Source organism: Marmota flaviventris, chromosome 2 (assembly GCF_047511675.1).
Source record: "Marmota flaviventris isolate mMarFla1 chromosome 2, mMarFla1.hap1, whole genome shotgun sequence".
NCBI classification, from domain to species: Eukaryota; Metazoa; Chordata; class Mammalia; order Rodentia; family Sciuridae; genus Marmota; species Marmota flaviventris.
Genome location: NC_092499.1, coordinates 82247126 through 82265826, shown reverse-complemented (window position 1 = coordinate 82265826; position 18701 = coordinate 82247126). Strand labels below are relative to the sequence as shown.

The window sequence follows — 18701 nt, the reverse complement described above, 5'->3', positions numbered from 1 at the left end:
TGACATGATTCTGTTATAGGAATTCCCATGGACATGCATCATTTCCTACAGTGCATGAGTATCATCATAAAACACAGAAGATAGTGTCTAGGGTGACAAATTGAACTACTGGAGAATAATTATGATAAAAGGAAGTAATTGTGAAACAGAAGTGGTTAACTGACATGGACTTTCAATTAGAACCACATTGTGTTGGGGTAATGTGAAAAGTATTAGAAAAATTCAAACAGCTTTATGTTTTGTATTCATCTTGCTATTAATTAATCACACTGTTTCCAGTGATGACTGTATGAATGATGCTCATCCTCTGTAATTTGATAAACAGGTAAGAAATATTTAGTGGCACATGAAACTAAGAAAACAAGGGTTCTTATAATTTTGTTTTTATTATAGCTTAAAAAGAGATGAGGTGTGTATGTCATGTCATTTGTGCATGGAATGTAGAAAAGTTGAACTGACAAAGAGCAAAACTGTGGTTTTGGAGGTTGAGGGATCGTGCACTGGTGAGATGTTGATCAAAGAACATAAAATTTCAGTTAGTGAAGAAATAAGTTTAAGAGCTGTATTGTACATCAGGATGACTGTAGTTATTAATGATATGTTGTATATGAAAAGAGTAGATTTTAAGATTTCTTAATTCAGTAAATAAGTATATATGCTAATGCATATGGTAGTTTGATTTAGCCATTCTACAGTGTATCCAAACATTATGTTGTACATTATAAATCTATAAAATTTGTGTTTGTCAGCTAATAATTAAAAAAAGAGATGAGGCACAAACTGTGAAAATAGAAGCAAATTTATTAAGATATGTTTAAGTTTTTAGGATGGAAGAGATGTCCAAAGAGTAGAAGAGATATCCAAAATTCAAAAATTAATAAATTGCTGCTAGTATAGATGTTATTTTAAAATAAAATGTGGAAAATTAAAGTAAAACAAAATTACCAGGAAATTGAGTTAGTTCTGTTTTCTTATGTGCTTTTGAATTTCAAAGTGTTTTGTATCATTTTTTTTTGTTTTGGAAAAATTCTTTAAAAACACACTTTTTCCCATATTTTTTACTGGTACATTATAGTCGTACATGTTGGTGGGATTTGGTGTTGCGTATTTGTACATGCACACATTATAACAATACAAATTGGCCAATATCAATCCACAGCACTTCCAGTTCCTCTCTGCTTCCCACCCTGTGGTCTTTTTCCTCTACTGATCTTCCTTTGCCTTTTGGAGATCTACCTCCACCTTTCTTTTCCTTTTTCCTCTCTAGTTTCTGCAAATGAGAGAAAACATGAGCCCTGACCTTCTGAGTTTGAGTCTTTTTGCTTAACATTATGGTCTGTAGTTCCATCCATTTTCCTTCAAATGCCATAATTTCATCTTTCTTTATGACTGAATAAAACTCCATTGTTTATATATACCACACTTTCTTTATCCATTCATCTGTTGCCAGGCATTTGGGCTGATTGCATAACTTGGCTATTGTGAATTGTGCTGCTACAAACATTGACATGACTGTATCACTATAGTATGATGATTTTAGTTGTTTTGGATAATATGAAAGAGTGGGATTGCTGGGTCATATGGTCATTCAATTCCTAGTTTTTTGAGGTATCTCCATACTGCTTTGCAGAGTGGTTGTACTAATTTGCTGTTCTACCAACAATGTTTGAGTGTAACTTCCCCCTAATCCTCTTTAGCATTTATTAACCTAATTGGACAATATTGAATTTGTATTATTATTATTTGTATTTTTAAAAAATATCTTATTTATTTATTTATTTATTTTTATGTGGTTCCAAGGAATGAACCAGTACCTCATATGTGCCAGGCAAGTGCTCTACAACTGAGCCACAACCCCAGCCCTATTATTTGTATTCTTGATGACTGCCATTCTGAGAGGTAAAATCTCAATGTAGTTTTGATTTGCATTTCCATAATTGCTAATTATGTTGAGCAATTTTTTCACGTATTTGTTGGCCATTTGTGTTTCTTCTTTTGAGAAGTATCTGCTTAATTCATTTGCCCATTTATTAATTGGCTTATTTGACTATATTGGTGTCAGGTAAAAATGTTCTCTCTTGAGAACAGTCAATCTAAGAAATTGCTTCAGAGCATAATCAATAGGGTTGTAAGTATTTGATCACTTTTATGTGAATGGGCACCATTCCTTGTTATTCCATTAGAAACATGCTTATGACTATTGCTTAGGACTGAGAATTGGATCCTGACTCTACCTCAAGTGGATTTAGTTTTGATGACCCAAACTATGTGGATTTCTGTTTTCTAATGGTTGTTACTACTCTTTCTTTTAGTACATCTAGGGATAATTTCTTATTGACTTTTGCCATTTTTTTCTTCCCCAGTACCTGTTTTAGGGCAATTAAAGACAACTTAGTATTGTCCAATTAGATTATATTTACAATATCTTTGCTTTTATATTCAGTTTTCCTTAAATTTCCCAATTTCTTATATTACTTATTTTTCTTTATGGCTTTGATTTTTATATATTTTCTTTTTCCTTAATTCTACTTCATTTTCATAATCTTCTATTTTCTGTTTTTTTTTGTTGCTTCAGAACTTTTATCAGTTTTTTAAATTCATCTTCCCTAATTATATTACTAGGTATATTTTACATTTTAAGTAATTTCAATGTAAACTCTTTTATCCTAAACTGTGATATCATAAATACATGATATGCTGTATCTATCAGTATTTCAATTGTAATCTGATTGTTCTATTTTCTGATTTTCAATTGCAATGTGATTTTCCCAGCTTACCATTATTATATCTGAGGTCTAAGTTCTCCATCACTGAAACCTTCAACTGATTTTTGATGGGGATAATATTTTTGGTTTCTTTCCTCTTGCCTCTTTTTATTCTTTGCATTGTGTTAGCAGTTGCAGTTATAAAAATCACATAACACAATTCATGTCCTCAATTCATACAAATGTAAAACTAATATAATGTGTTCAGTGTTATTTATTGGCATGAATAAAATGTTATGAGTAGGAACATTGAGATGAGTAAAGTATGGATTCTGCTTATGATGTAATGAGATTGTTGAGAAGGGGAGTCTACTAAAGCATGTGTTTAGCTCTCCATGAGGTATGGATAGCAGTTTTCTCCCAGGTGGAGGAGAGCAATGGTTAGATGATGGGAAGGGAGTTGGGAAAGAAGGACTTGTATATTTAAAGGCATGAGGGAATGTTTATTTCGTGGCAATGCCAACAAATAAATTGATAATGCTGGATCATGAGATTAAAAAAAACTAGAAAAAATGAAGTAGAAAATGAAGTTAGAAGGTAGCAGCTCTAAACGGGCTTTGAATGCTTGAAGAGGTTGCAGTTCACCTGGAGGCAGAGAGGATGCTCTAAACCACTAATGGGATGGTCAGCATCTGCTTTGAGTGCAGATGGAGGCTTGTTGAAGCAGCAGGATGCTGTGGAGGCTTTGTAGTGACCCTGGTGAAACCTGATGAGAGAAAGATACAGATATATGGCTGACATATGAAATTTAAAAAGGAAATATGACACACTAACCTCTGAAAAAGTGCCCTTAACTGTATCATGGGTATTGCGTGTTTAGTTTCCAGATTTAACACATGAATATTTGCTATTTTTTCATGAGATTTTTTTTTTTTGGTGATAAATCATTACAAACACAGCTGAATTCACTTGTCCTGTTAGTTTCCTCTTTCTTCCTTCCCAGAGAAAATCACTTTTCTGGAGTTGGATATTCTTTTTGTTCAAACTTTTTTATGGTATATATGTATTTTATGGTTTATATGTATATGCATTTATATTTATATTTAATAATATTTAATATGTATGGAATTAAAATTTTGGTCAATTTATATGAATATACTATTTTATAATCTGATATTTTCCATTAAATATTATATTCTTGAGACTTCTTCATGGTGAGAAGTATAAATCTGATTCATTCTTCCAAAATTTCCAAATAATTTATTACAGTGAATTAATATACAATAATTTATTTATAAATTATTTCATTACTTGATACATTTCGGAGGTAGAATAATTATATTTGGTATCATATTAGTTCACATTCTCATTTCGGTGACTTTAATTTTCTCCATTTTACTTATGGGAAAAGTGCTCAGAGATGAAATGTATGTTATTCAAGATCATCAAGTTATTAGGTAGAAGAACGTGAAACATAGTTTTTCCATATACTGAAACCTATAATCATTATATTATTACATGGAGATTTAAAAATTGTTATTAGATCTTATAAGAGCTAAAATAGAGATGAATTCAAAGGAAGGCACAATCTTGCAACCTCTAATAGCAATTAAAGCTTGCTGGACCCTCTCTAGAGGTTTCATTCCTCTGGAGACAGAGTTGAGTGTTAAACTGGCATTTTCTGTTATGAGCCCATATAGAAACCCATCTATTTCAAGTAACAGTATTTTCTTGAACAATGAGAATGATAACAAATGTTTTAGGAAACTGTCATATTTTTCAAGATATTAGAAAGCTGAGAGTTGTCTGGGATGGTTAATTTTGGTGGCCAAAGCAGCACTCATCAATGTCATTGAGTGGAAGTGAGGAGCTGTAAAAGGTGCTCATCTTTCCCCAACAGTTTCTATCATCACCTTGTCACTTGGGTTCTAGTCTAAGCTCTATCACTAAGTTTATTTTTTGTCAAGTTATTTAATATATTTGGTAATGCATTTCCTGATCTAAAAAGATTAGAGACTTTCCTGAATTAGAGATCTTCAATTTATCTGTATGTTTTAAAGCTGACCTCATTGATTTGGGTCTCCTGGAATAGACTGGAGACTTACCTTTTAGTTCTATTCTGACTTTTGGTAGAACAAATTTTTTCATTCTACCTTTTATTCTATCCTCATCTGGTAAATTTAACTGCAAACAAATGGATTTTATTTATCTTTTCAGCAAAAATTTATGTGCCATATTTTACATCAGGAGTGATTCTAAATTTTTATTACTTTGGGTATATGTGGAGGAATGGGATAATAACTGGGTCAGATGGTCAGATGGTGATTCCATTTCAAGTTTTGTAAGGAACTTCCATACTGCTTTCCACAGTGGTTGCACCAATTTGCAGTCCTACCAGCAATATATGAGTGTAACACATCCTAGCCAAAATTTATTGTGACTTGTATTGTTGATAATTGCCATTCTGACTGGAGGGAGATGGAATCTCAGTGTAGTTTTAATTTTCATTTCTCGAATGGCTAGAGATGTTGAGCCTTTTTTCATATATTTGTTGACAGGTTGTATTTTTTCTTATTATGTGAAGTGCCTTTTCAGTTCCTTTGCCCATTTATTGATTATTTTTTTGGCATATTATGTTATTGAAATATATATCTTATGATATGGAATTTTCATGTTTTCTGCCGGAAAGTAGCATCTTATTTTTTTATTCATTCATCAGTTTTGTCTCATGAATTGAACCATCTATCATCGACAAGTAAAATAAAGAGAAAAAAATTCCCAAATATATACAAAAATCATATGATTAAGATATACTAATTATTGCACCAATTAGAGTTTCATAGATAAATAAACTTAAGATCAAAGAGTGTAAGTAACTTGCCCCAAATCAAAACTGTCAATGGATGAATAATGGAAGAAATCTTGTTTTGTGAATTTAAACCCCATATTCTTTCTGTAACTAAAATTAAATAATTACAAGTTAACACGATGAATCATCACAGAGATTTGTAGAATATATTTTCCATTTCACTGTGATGATTCTGCTAGCTTTAAGCTTTTCAGAACATGGATCATGTACTCTAAGGTAGCCCTTCTCAAATTACTGTACCACAAGGGACCAGTCCTTTTCCCCATTAATTTGCTGTCCTTCACAGGTGGAGATTTTTGGAAAAATACAAAATCAGAAACATTGGTATCATTGTAATGTTAATTTCTAGAGAAGTTTCTAAACATTTGTTTTCAATTTTTGTACCTAATGTGATGCAAAATGATAACAGTTCATAGGTACTTTTCAGTATACCATATTTTTGTTGATTTAGGAGCCTAAATATGGGTAAATCATAATGCCTGCATTCAGGAAGTTTATGGTCTCCTTGATGAGTTAGATTTGTACCAATTTTATTTTAATATAAGGGACAGTAAAATAAATACTAGTAATAATAAAGGGAGATTTCATCGATGTGGCAAATGGAAATTAATTGTGAAGATGACCACATCTTAGAGGTAGGGTTAGAAATAAAGGAAGAAAAGGAGTGTTTTCCAGATGTTTCATCGTCTTGAAAGTTGATGCAATAGTGCTTAGTAACATGTGACTGGAGCTGACAAAAATAGGAAGAGTTTTTTTGGTTTGAGTTCTTATTACTTATGTTGGTCATCTTCTTTCTCACAAGGAACATCACAAAGACTAGCTGGGAGGAATCAGGGTGTTATATTGAATAAAGACAGAAAATAAGTGTCGAGAGGAGATATACATAACGGTGACCAATTTTATATTTCAGGGACTATTAGCATGTGAAGTCAGTTTTAACGCTAAAGTATAAATAAACTTTTATAACTTTGACTTCTCTCCTCCTAGTTTACTAATATACTTGTCATAATTTGCATTTTCTCCTGTTGTTCTTCAGGCAGCACCTCCAACAAAGTCAATGGATGGAGCAAATCATTCTGTGGTGTCGGAATTTGTATTCCTGGGACTTACCAACTCCTGGAGTATCCAACTACTCCTCTTTGGGTTCTCCTTCATGTTTTATGTGGCAAGCATGATGGGAAACTCCCTCATTGTGTTCACAGTGGCTTCTGAGCCTCACTTACACTCTCCCATGTACTTTCTATTGGCCAACCTCTCCTTCATTGACCTGGGTTTTTCTTCTGTCATCTCCCCAAAGATGATTTATGACCTTTTCAGGAAGCGAAAAGTCATTTCCTTTAGAGGTTGCATCACTCAGATCTTCTTCATCCATGTCATTGGTGGTGTGGAGATGGTGCTACTCATGGCCATGGCCTTTGACAGATATGTGGCCATATGTAAGCCTCTTCAGTACCTGACCATCATGAGCCCAAGGATGTGCATCTTCTTTTTAGTGGCTGCCTGGGTGGTTGGCCTTATTCACTCAGTGGTTCAATTAGTTTTTGTAGTAAAATTGCCCTTCTGTGGCCCTAATGTGTTGGATAGTTTCTATTGTGACCTTCCTTGGTTCATCAGACTTGCCTGCACAGACACCTATCGACTGGAATTCATGGTCACAGTTAATGGTGGTTTCATCTCTGTGGGCTCCTTCTTCATACTGATCATTTCCTATATTGTCATAATTCTTACTGTTCAGAAACACTCTTCTGCTGGTTCTTCCAAGGCTCTGTCTACACTTTCAGCTCACATCACTGTGGTGGTCTTGTTCTTTGTTCCTTTGATATTTGTATATGCACGGCCGTCTCCCTCCACACACTTGGACAAGTTCCTGGCCTTCTTTGATGCAGTTCTGACTCCTTTTCTGAATCCTGTCATCTACACACTAAGGAATCAAGAAATGAAGGTGGCAATGAGGAGAATATGCAGACAGTTAGTGAGTTACAGGAAGATCTCTTAAGTGATTGGTAGTGTTGTAAAGAATACTCATGGACTATTGAAGATCACTGTGATGGTCAAACTCAGATAAAAGCTTCTCTTTGTCCTATCTTGATTTGATGATCCATACTGTATTAAGTCCATTTTATCTTTCACTTAAGAAAGAGGGCCATTAATTTCTGAAAGAGGAGGAATTACATGCAAAATATTTAGAAACTAAAGATTATAATGATTTTGAGCCTAATCCCAAATGGATGATATTATATGAAGTAATTATTAGAAATACATAACAGGAAAACTCTACCTTAATTAAGGACTTCAGAACAGGAGGAAATTTCTCCTTAGTCCTTTGTAATCCAGTATGGCCTCATCTTAAGTTGACTACATTTGCAAAGATCCCATTTGCAAATAATCTCACATTCACAAAACTGCAAAGAATCTACTTGGTGGAAACCAGTCAACCCAAAGTAGTAGTATAGGTAGTGAAGCTATCAGGGAACTAAAATGGTTGTAGTATAACTACAGAGTGAAATGTATTTTTAATTAACATAGTAGAAGTAACTTAGAGAAAACTGAGCTCTAGTCTTGCTTTGATGTAACAGTTGGTAATTAAGTGTTCCTTAATGTTTTTTATTTTAGTAATTCATCAAAGCCACACTCTATAAACTTTGCCCAAAACTTAACAGATGTCATCACCTCTCTTTAGTTTTGTTAATTGAAGTTATACCTATACAACAAGGGAAAATAGAATTTACTTCCTACTTTCTATATCCATTAGGTTTTGTCTTTCACTAAGACTGGGTTATGCATATCCATCAGTGAAGGGGGCCAAGTTTGAGGCCTAAATTTGGAAATAATCAGCCATTTTATCTTAGAATGTACCTTTTTTCCTCTTGAAAAAGAAAGCCATATCCTTTTACCCTTTATAGCCATTTTTATGTTGTCCACTATTTCTTCTCATCTCAGTTACCCCTTTTAATTATGACTTTAATCAAAGTGACTTACTCTTATTTCATAGAGAATACTTTAAAAAAATCTTGCTATTTGCCAGGCGTGATAGTGCATACCTGTAATCTCAGTGGCTTGGGAGGCTGAGGCAGGACTTCAAAGTTATCCTCAGCAACATAATGAGGTTCTAAGCATTTAGTGAGACTCTGACTCTAAGTAAAGTATATAAAAAAGGCTAGGGATGTGGTTTAATGGCTGAGCATCCCTAGGTTCCATCCTCAGTACCAAAACAAAACAAAACAAAACAAAACACTACTACAACAACAAATGCCCTGCAGCCTGACTACAGTTAATGATAAAAACATATTGTTCAGGAACTATTATAATAGGGGAATAGAGACCTTTCAGCATTGCACTGGGTTGAATTCTCCATAGGGTAAGAATAAGTGGAGAATTTTATAGATAAGCAGCAGGTTGTGAGTCAGTGGAATGAAAAGTATTAAGAGAAGATATCAAGGGTGCGGGTATTCTCTGTATTTCTACTTAGCATGATTTTTGCTAAAGCTGGGTATACATACCCATGAGGAAAGGGGACCAAGGTAGAGGCCTAGTTGAGAAGAGAGCTCAGAGGGGGTCTGACTAATTTTGGTCAGGAAAAGAAAAAGTCTTTCGTCTCTTAAGAAGGAAAATTGAGAATCATTGACATATAGTTATTTTAGTGGCTCAGAAAAGCTCATGAACACTCAAAATATAACTCCCTATTTTTGCAAATATCCTACCCATATGTTAAGGGCAGTAAGTGCTATTTTTAATCTGTTATTTCCCATCATCCTTCATATATGACACCTATATCTAAGTTTTTATAAAAACTTAGTTTTTTTTGTTTTATAAAAACTTAGGTATTTTTATAGGTATCATAAAATTTTTTAAATATTTAATTTATTTTTTAAATATATAACAGTGGAATGCATTACATTTCTTATTACACATACAGAGCACAATTTTTTATATCTCTGTTTGTATATAAAGTATGTTTACACCAATTCATGACTTGATACATATACTTTGGATAATGATGTCTATCACACTCCACCATCATTGCTAACCCCGCCCCCTCCCTTCCCCTTTACAGGTGTTATAAAAATTTAAGTTTTTATAGATGTCCTATATGTAGGATGATGGGACATAATGGGTTAAAAGCAGAAAAAAATGAATATATTTTACTAATATGTTTTGAAGATACAGAGACTCTATACAAATATAGGTAAAATCTCTTGCACACATACACACACATAGACACAGACACTCACATATGCAAGTATGAAATATTTTCATATGCAATCTCATACCAGATTTGTAAGAGCTGTTCTATTTCCCATGGAATGAAGAAAAACAGACCAATAGATAATAAAAGCAAACTAAACAAATTGTCTATTATCTTTCATCTGATACACACTACATCTCTACTATCCCAGTAGAGATGATTGAATGATCAGATCTTGAAATCAAATTTGTAATTCTTACTGTCATCAGTGAGGAATTAATTATTTATGAGACATGTTGAATCAGAACCAGAACCAGAACCAAAATTTCCCCAAATCCAGAAAAATAAATAAAAATCACTATATCAGAAAACAAAGCAGATGTCAGATTGCTGCTTCTTAATCTCTATAGGAATCTGGAGGAGACATGACTGGGCTTAAGCAGGAGATTCATTATTTGGGAAGTAGATTAACTGGCTCCAGAACGTGTGCTCACTTCGATATTGCAATGGAAGTTTCAGAGGGGTCAGAGGATACTTTTTAAAGAATTAAAGACACGTTTATATAAAGTGGTTATGTGTCATTTATTCATCTCACTGGTGAGGGAAGAGCAAGATTATAAGTCAGTTTTAAACACCTCCATTGTAATGGAATCTGTTTCTAAGTCTAAATGAATCCCCCTGAAAGTGCAATTTAAGGACTCTTGATTTCACAAATTTCTTGATTCTGACAGCGGCAATGTTTTATAAATGGACTAATGAACTGTGACCACTTCAGAGCTTTTAAGAGACAAACCCAAAGAAGGAAAAAAAAAACTAGTCAGGATACCTCTTATTTAGAAAAATATTTTATATCCTTAAAATTATATTTCCTCACTTATTTCATTTTTTATGAAGTTATTTTCCCTTGGTGGGATTCTAGTTGATGTAAGGACAGTATTTGATACATGATATAGAAATAGCCTATATTTTAAGACATTTAAGAAAGGGGAGAGATATATATTCATTAGAGAGGTCATCAGAATGAATAATGCTCAAATTGACTGTTAAACGTGAAATCCAAATCAAATCAGTTCTCTAGACTGGAAGTCATTATGTTGGGTAGAATATGGTATATTATTTATAAAAGCTGGGTTGGAAAGTTCCTCAGCTGTATGACAAAGTGAGAAATTGCATTCTTGCAACCTGAAAACAAGGTCCAGTGTGGTAGTGTGTAGTTTGTTGGCTAAGGTGTTGATGAAATACTCCTGGTTTCATAAGAAATCAAGTCCCATAATGATGACACTCAGAAGCCTTGGGTCTGGTAGTTACAAACTTCAGTGGTCATGAATCTACCAACCAAGCAGAAAGGAAGGCATCGATAAGCTGTGTCCACCAGCTAATGTAGCTTGTTCTTTTTCCTAACCAATAAGTATCTCGTATAGGTAAATATGTGAAGGTGTTCATCCTTTTGTCTAATTAACAACTATGGTCATGAACTTTCATATGGAACTAGTTAGCAGTATACCTTAGAAGTGTTTTCTAGAAACTCCACTTGTGATTATATATGCTTTGGAAGTACTTGCACATGTGTACAAGAAGACATAAAAATTTGCTGGTGGTTACTTGCAAAGCAAAAATTAACAGAAACCTAAATGTACAGTAATGGGGGATGGTTATACAAACTCTTGTGATGGCTAGTCCCTCTTGCCTTCCCATACCTAATTTTCATCATGTTTACTCTGCTCTGCTCTGTCAAATTGAACATTGGGACTGGATCAATGGGTAGTTTTTGCCCTTGGGCTTCTGCACATGTGAAGCTAATGGATGCTATGGCAGGAATTTGGAAGACAGAAAGTAGCATCAGGGTGTGGATTTCTTTCTCCTTTCTGAATTCTTCCACCAAAGCCCTCAGCTCTCCTTGATGGCCTTTATCTACTGGAATTGCTCTTTGGTTTCTGTTAATGTTCCCTGCGATGGGCCCACATCTTAGGCATAGTAATCATTTCTTTTTTTAATTTTTTAAAAAAATTTTGGTACTGAGGATTGGGATGCTTTACCTCTGAGCTACATCCCCTATAGTAATCATTTCTGATTGTATTTAGATCCTGGAAACCTTATCATTCCTTTTTGGTTTCCTTTAATACTATCTACATCCTTGTAAATTAGATTTATGATTTATTTGTGAATTATGCCAACATACATATTGATATGCATGTATCAGTATAGTAGAAGCCAGTTATTTTTTGTGGATTAGTTTTTTTTTTTTTGAGAGCTAGGATGTTTGATTAGAGTATTTCAGTTTTATGTTTTTTTTTTTTAAATTTTCATTTATTTCTTTATTTTTACGAATTTTACTTTATATATATGCCGCAGTCTGGCTGGGCACAAATCACGAGCCACTGAAGCAGGAACAAACTTTATTTTTAAACTGCAGGAAAACACTTCACACAGCTCCCGGGGAAACCTCCCGAACGCGCCACGAGGCTTGTCCAGGAACCCCCAGCCGGAACTATCTCTCCCGGAAATCCCTCCTCCTGCACTTCCCCAACCAATGGGAACTCTCGGGGAATCCCCAGAAATCCCCACGAGAACTCCAAAATAGTGCGAGAACTCAAAAGTTGCCGCAGAGGCGGACAGGCAGAGGCGCCTGTCAATCAATACTGTTGGCAAAATGCCAGGGGCCATACAGACTCAGCCGTGGCTCTCAGCATCTCCCCCTTTTTGTTTAATTAAACAACAAGCAATGTGGCTTAGGGACCGTGCCTGTTAGGCAGTCCAATTCAACATATGGTCCTTACCCGTCATCGGATGAACTGACCTCTAGGCGTCAGCCTCCTGTCTTAGGTTGGTACCACTGCAATTGGATCATACCCGTCACTGACTACCGGTCCAGCATACAGCCATACTTGTGGATAGGTCTATGCACCAGTGGGGGGGTGAGGTTCTTTGCCTCACCTCTGTTGGCCCCCAAATTTGGCCTTGGTGCCAGTGGGGGAGTGAGGTTAATGTGGCTTAAGGACCGTGCCTGGTAGGTTGTCCAATTCAACATATGGTTCTTACCCGTCATCGGAAAACTGACCTTTAGGCGTCAGCCTCCTGTCTTAGGTTGATACCACTGCAATTGGATCATACCCGTCACTGACTACCGGTCCAGTATAAGCCATTGGCCCCCAAATTTTAGACCATCACTAGCAGAAGGGAGGAGGATGCAAAATGCCATGACACTAAGCCAATTGAGGGCTCCTTTGAAAAACTGTACCACCGGTGACACCATCAACAAAAATACTCCAGCACTACCACAATTCGCTGTACCAACAGATAGTTCACAATGCATACAAGTGATACATAGTCCAGGCAAGGTCTGCAAGCAATTCAAAGCAGAGGAATCTGTCAATATGTCCATTTCCTCCCAAAGTAAATCGACTCCTTAATTGAGCATTACTTGTGGAGTTATTATTCATTGATGCATCAGTTTTTACAGTTTGTTGTGATAACTATCGAAGAAGCTGTAGTTTGGTTTTATCTTTGTCTTCACCGGCACTGGGATGAAGATAGGAGTTCTGGCAATGATGCTAAGAAAAAAATTATGTAACATTCCAACAGGCACTAAGAAAACAATTTTTTGAACAATTTACATTATCCTGAACAGAATTATTAAATATAATGAGAAGGAAAGGTGAAAGTAAACAAACAGATCTGTTAACCTCCTATTTGTTCACATATTAAAACAATTTTCAACAGCTGTTTACCCAATCTAAATTAAACCATTAAAATCACGTGAATAAAAAAATTCGGATCCATTTATTCATGAGCACTCCTCATATATGATATATGGACATACGCACATACAGACATACAACACAAAACAGAAGTGTGCACACATAACATACAACACTTAAGACAATAGTAAAGGCCTTGAAGCTTTACCTAGGTGAAATCTCCATTGCAATGCTTAAAAACTCCACAGTCAAAAAATAAAACTGATCAGAAAAACATTAACCTAGGTCTGTATGAGCTCAAAAATAAAATAGAACTTTATGATGTGGGAAAAGGCAAATAATAAAATAAATATTGAAAAAAGCATCCTGGTTAATCACTGTCGCAGATGTAAGAATAGCCAAACTGGAGTTCTGGATATCATCTGTTATGGATTTGAGTCAAATCATCTTCCTTTTGGCCTGTAGAAATTGTTTTAGTTAATCTCTCTGGAATCCAAATCGGCTGCTGTTCTCCCTGTGGAAAAACACAAACAGAACCCCGACTCCAGACAATCACTGGGTCAGGACCTTTCCATTGTCCTGTTAGAATATCCTTCCAAAGTACCTTAGGCTTATGTACATTTTTTGGACACATATGCCTTTCCACAGCACTAAGCCCTGAGGAATCCAAATTTAAAAAGTTTAGAGTAAAAAGGGTTATTTTAAGTTTATCTTTGGGTGACATATACCCCTTTCCAATTCCCTCTTTTTGCTTTAGTAAGTACATTTTAATAGTTTGATGAGCTCTTTCAACTATGCCTTGTCCTTGTGGATTGTATGGAATTCCTGTTATATGAGTAATGCCAAATGATGAGCAAAATTGTTTAAAAGAGGTAGAAGTATAACCAGGACCATTATCTGTTTTTAACTGCTTTGGAACGCCCACAGTGGCAAAATTTTGTAAGCAATGAGCTATAACATCTTTAGTTTTTTCTCCGGAATGAAGGGAGCCCATCAAAAATCCGGAAGAAGTATCAACTGTAACATGCAAATATTTTAATTTTCCAAATTGTGGCAAGTGTGTGACGTCCATCTGCCAAATATGGTTAGGTATCAGTCCTCTAGGATTGACTCCAAGATTAACTTGTGGTAAAAAGGTCACACAATTTTGACATTGTTTTATTATTTGTCTAGCTTGTTCCTTAGTTATTTTAAAATGCTTTTGTAAAGTATTAGCATTGACATGGAACCTTTTATGAAAATGTGTAGCTTCTTCTAGTGTAGAGAAAATATGTATATCATGTGTAGTTTTATCTGCTAAATCGATGCCCAAACTAAGGGCTCCAGGCAATCCTGTATGTGCTCTGATATGTCCTATAAAGAATGGATCTTTTCTGTCCCAGATTAGACTTTGTATAGCAGAAAACAAAGAGAAAACAGTAGAGGAAGGGGAAATCCTGCCAGCATCTTCAAGGGATACTATAGCATTAACTACATACTGACTATCAGAGAATAAATTAAATACAGAATCTTTAAACATCACAAAAGCTTGTAAAACTGCATTAAGCTCTACCTTTTGAGCTGATTGTTTGGGTACTAAAAATGTAAAAGTTTGATCAGAGGTAACTACTGCTGCTGTACCATTATTTGACCCATCAGTGAATACATTTGGAGCATTCATGATAGGGGTTTTTCTTGTCATTTTTGGAAAAACTACAGGATGCGAAGACCAAAAAGACAACAAAGGATTAGATGGTAAGTGATTATCAAATGAAACATTAGATTTACACATGATTATTGCCCAAGTATTTAACTCATTAGCTAACTCATCAATTTGATCCATAGTATATGGAGTAATAATTTTATTGGGAGAAATTCCAAACACTCCCTTTGCTGCTTTTATTCCTTTGAGTATTAATTGTCCTACAGCCTCAGGATACCTAGTAAGAATAGTGTTAGGAGAATAAGATAAATGTATCCACAATAATGGACCTTCTTGCCAAAATACTCCTGTAGGAATATTTTTTGTTGGTATTACAATAAATAATAAAGGCAAAGTTATATCAATTCTATCCAAATGCATATTTCCCATATATGTTTCAATAATTTTTAATGCCTTTCTTGCTTCAGGCTTTAACATGCGGGGTGAATTTGGATCTGATGGACCTTTTAGGATATCAAATAAAGGTCCCAACTCTCCTGTTGGTATGCCTAGATAAGGCCTTATCCAATTTATGTCTCCTAATAACTTTTGAAAGTCGTTAAGTGATTTGAGTTGATCTACTCGTATTTGAATTTTTGGTGGACGGACCATGGTTGAGGATAATAGAACTCCTAAATAATTAATTGGAAAATTTAATTGTACTTTATCTATTGCTATCTCTAGATTATAATTTTTTAATAAGTTTGTAAGTGTGGCATAACATTCTAGCAATGTGTTTTTATCTTTGTGTGCTAATAATACATCATCCATATAGTGAAATATTTGTAGTTCAGGATTTTGATTTCTAAGTGGCTGGATTGCTTTGTTAACATAAATTTGACACATAGTTGGGCTGTTAGCCATCCCTTGAGGGAGTACTTTCCATTCATATCTCTGATCAGGACCTTCATGATTCAGTGCAGGGATAGTAAATGCAAAATGTGGACTATCCTCAGGATGAATTGGAATTGAAAAAAAACAATCTTTAATATCTATAGGTAAAACGTACCAGGTTTTTGGCAAAGCAGACAATTGAGGAATCCCCGATTGAGCAGGTCCCATAATAACCATCTCATTATTAATGGCTCTTAAATCTTGCAATAATCTCCATTTACCAGATTTCTTTTTAATGACAAAAATGGGAGTATTGTAAGGAGATACGGAAGGTTGTATATGTCCCTCCGCTAATTGTTGTTTGACCAGGTCATGGGCTGCTTGTATCTTTTCTTTAGTCAGGGGCCACTGAGGAACCCATACTGGTCTATCTGATTTCCAAGTAATTTTTATTGCCTCAGTGACCCCTTCTGAAAACCCAGTCCATGTCTATTTATTCCCTGATCTATTTGAATGGGTGCTGCTATGCCTTGTTCTCCTAATCTTTTTTCTTTCCTGAAACCTTGTCTAGCCCTAATAGTGGGCGCATTTGGATTGATGTTATTTGTTAATGTAAAACCTAATTGATCTAGGACATCTCGTCCCCATAAATTTATAGGAAGATGATCCAATACATATGGCTGTATAGTTCCTTCGCATCCTTCAGGATCCTTCCAATCTAATACCATTGCACTTCTATGGGGATTAGTTGCCACTCCTAGGCCTCGAAGCGTTTGAGTGGCTTGTTGTAACGGCCAATGTTGTGGCCATTCTTGACGAGATATGATGCTAAGGTCTGCACCTGTATCCAGTAGCCCATTAAATTCATGTCCTTGAATATTTAGTTTTAGCATGGGGCGAGAATCTAAATTTAAAGACAGCATAGCCCAATCTACACCTGTGGAGCCTAATCCCCTGGAACCTCTTTCTATAGTACTACTGGAAAATTTATCATGTAGGCTGGGTATTATTAATAACTGTGCTATTCTATCTCCTGGTGAAATTACTGATATACCCTTTGGAGAACTAGCTATAATTTTTATTTCACCTTCATAATCGGGATCAATTACCCCGGGACTTATCATAAGTCCTTTTAGCGTAGAAGAACTGCGTCCTAACAATAAGCCTACTGTTCCTTGGGGAAGAGGTCCTTTTACTCCTGTGGGAATGATTTGAACTCCCATCTCTGGAGTTAGTATTGCTCTGGCGGAGGCGCAGATGTCCAACCCTGCGCTCCCTCTGGTTCGTCTGATGAGAGATCTGATGGATAATGTGTCCTGGGCACTACCCTGATGGTATTGCTGGGTTCCTCCATGGTGTTTCTGGGTTCCTCCAGTGCCCCGTACATTTGTGGTCGTGGGCCCCGGAGCATTGGGCCCCCCTGTCCGTTTTTTGGCAATGGAGCTCGATGCCTTTCTCCACGATATCGTGGGTAAACACTTGGTCCTTGTCTGTTTTTTGATAACGGAATACCCTCTATGGTGGTTTGAGAACGGCATTCATTAGCCCAATGTTTCCCTCTACGGCATCGTGGGCAAATACCCGGTATTCTATTCGTTTGATATCTAGCTTTGTTAAACCCTCCTCCTATGGGGCAACTCCTTTTAAAATGTCCTGTTTGATCACAATTATAGCATGTTTTTGGCCTGGCATCTAAAGCCTGTTGTACTGCTGCTAAGACTTGCCCTTGTTCATTAATGTCTCTACATAATTTAATATATGTGTTTAAATCTTCATGTCTCCATGGTCTAATGACCTCTCTGCAACAACGATTTGCTTGGTCATAAGCCAGTTGTTTTATAAATGGCATTGCCTGTTCTGTATCCCCAAAAATTCTAGAAGCTGCTTGAATAAGCCTATCTACAAATTCAGCGTAAGGTTCATTAGTTCTTTGTATTACCTTAGATAATTGACCTTGTAAACCTCCATGCCCCTGTAAAGTTTTCCATGCCCTAACCGCATCTACAGCAATTTGTGCGTATACGCCAGGATCATATTCAATTTGTTGCCGTTGACCCTCATAAGGTCCTTTTCCTAACAACATATCTAGATTTCTTTGAGGGTAACCGGCTGCTGCATTTCGCCTAGCTGTCTCCCTGCAAAATTCCTCATTGGCAACCTTCCATAACAAATATTGTCCTCCATTTAGCACAGATTTACACATACTAGCCCAATCTGCTGGCGTCATGTCCAAGTTGGTAATGGATTCGACCATGCTTACAGTGAACGGTGCTTGAGGACCATAGGTTGTTACAGCCTCCTTTAACTGCTTCACTGTTTTGAAATCTAAAGCACGGTGAATTCGCTGCCCTCCTGCCTGCTCAAGTACAGGGCATGCTAATCTTTGAGGTCCTGTCTCAGGATCCCATCTATCAACTACGGGGTTTGAGGGCCACTCAGCTATCTCCATAGGGGGAACTGTTGGTTGAATTACGCCCTCTGATGATAGAACGGTGTTAGTAGCAGCCTCCTGTTGTAGCTTTTTCCCTAATAGCTGTTTCTCCTCTAAGCTTTCTTCCTTTAAATTTTCTTCCTCTGTCTGACTAGCTTGAGAGACCTTCTCTTTTGCTTGATCTAAAATGTCTTTCTCCATGGTCTGAACCTCTAACAATTTACTTAACACTCTTTCAGTTTGTTTTTTACTAATTTCTAATCTGTTATAAAGATAACGCAACCCAATAAGATAACA

At 35.8% G+C, this 18701-nt stretch overlaps 1 protein-coding gene across 1 annotated transcript; it reads left to right on the top strand.

Annotated features, from left to right (window-relative positions):
• The first annotated feature begins 2778 nt into the window (after positions 1-2778).
• Positions 2779-7570, top strand: LOC114084963 (olfactory receptor 4F3/4F16/4F29-like). Its single transcript, XM_027926092.3, has 2 exons — positions 2779-2793; positions 6629-7570. The coding sequence occupies exon 2, from the start codon at positions 6632-6634 to the stop codon at positions 7568-7570; it is 939 nt and encodes a 312-aa protein (XP_027781893.3). The 5' UTR covers positions 2779-2793; positions 6629-6631.
• The last annotated feature ends 11131 nt before the right edge of the window (positions 7571-18701 follow it).

What these genes read in the sequence shown, in the direction of transcription:
- LOC114084963 (XM_027926092.3), top strand. Translation starts at nt 6,632, where the DNA reads ATGGATGGAGCAAATCATTCTGTGGTGTCGGAATTTGTATTCCTGGGA.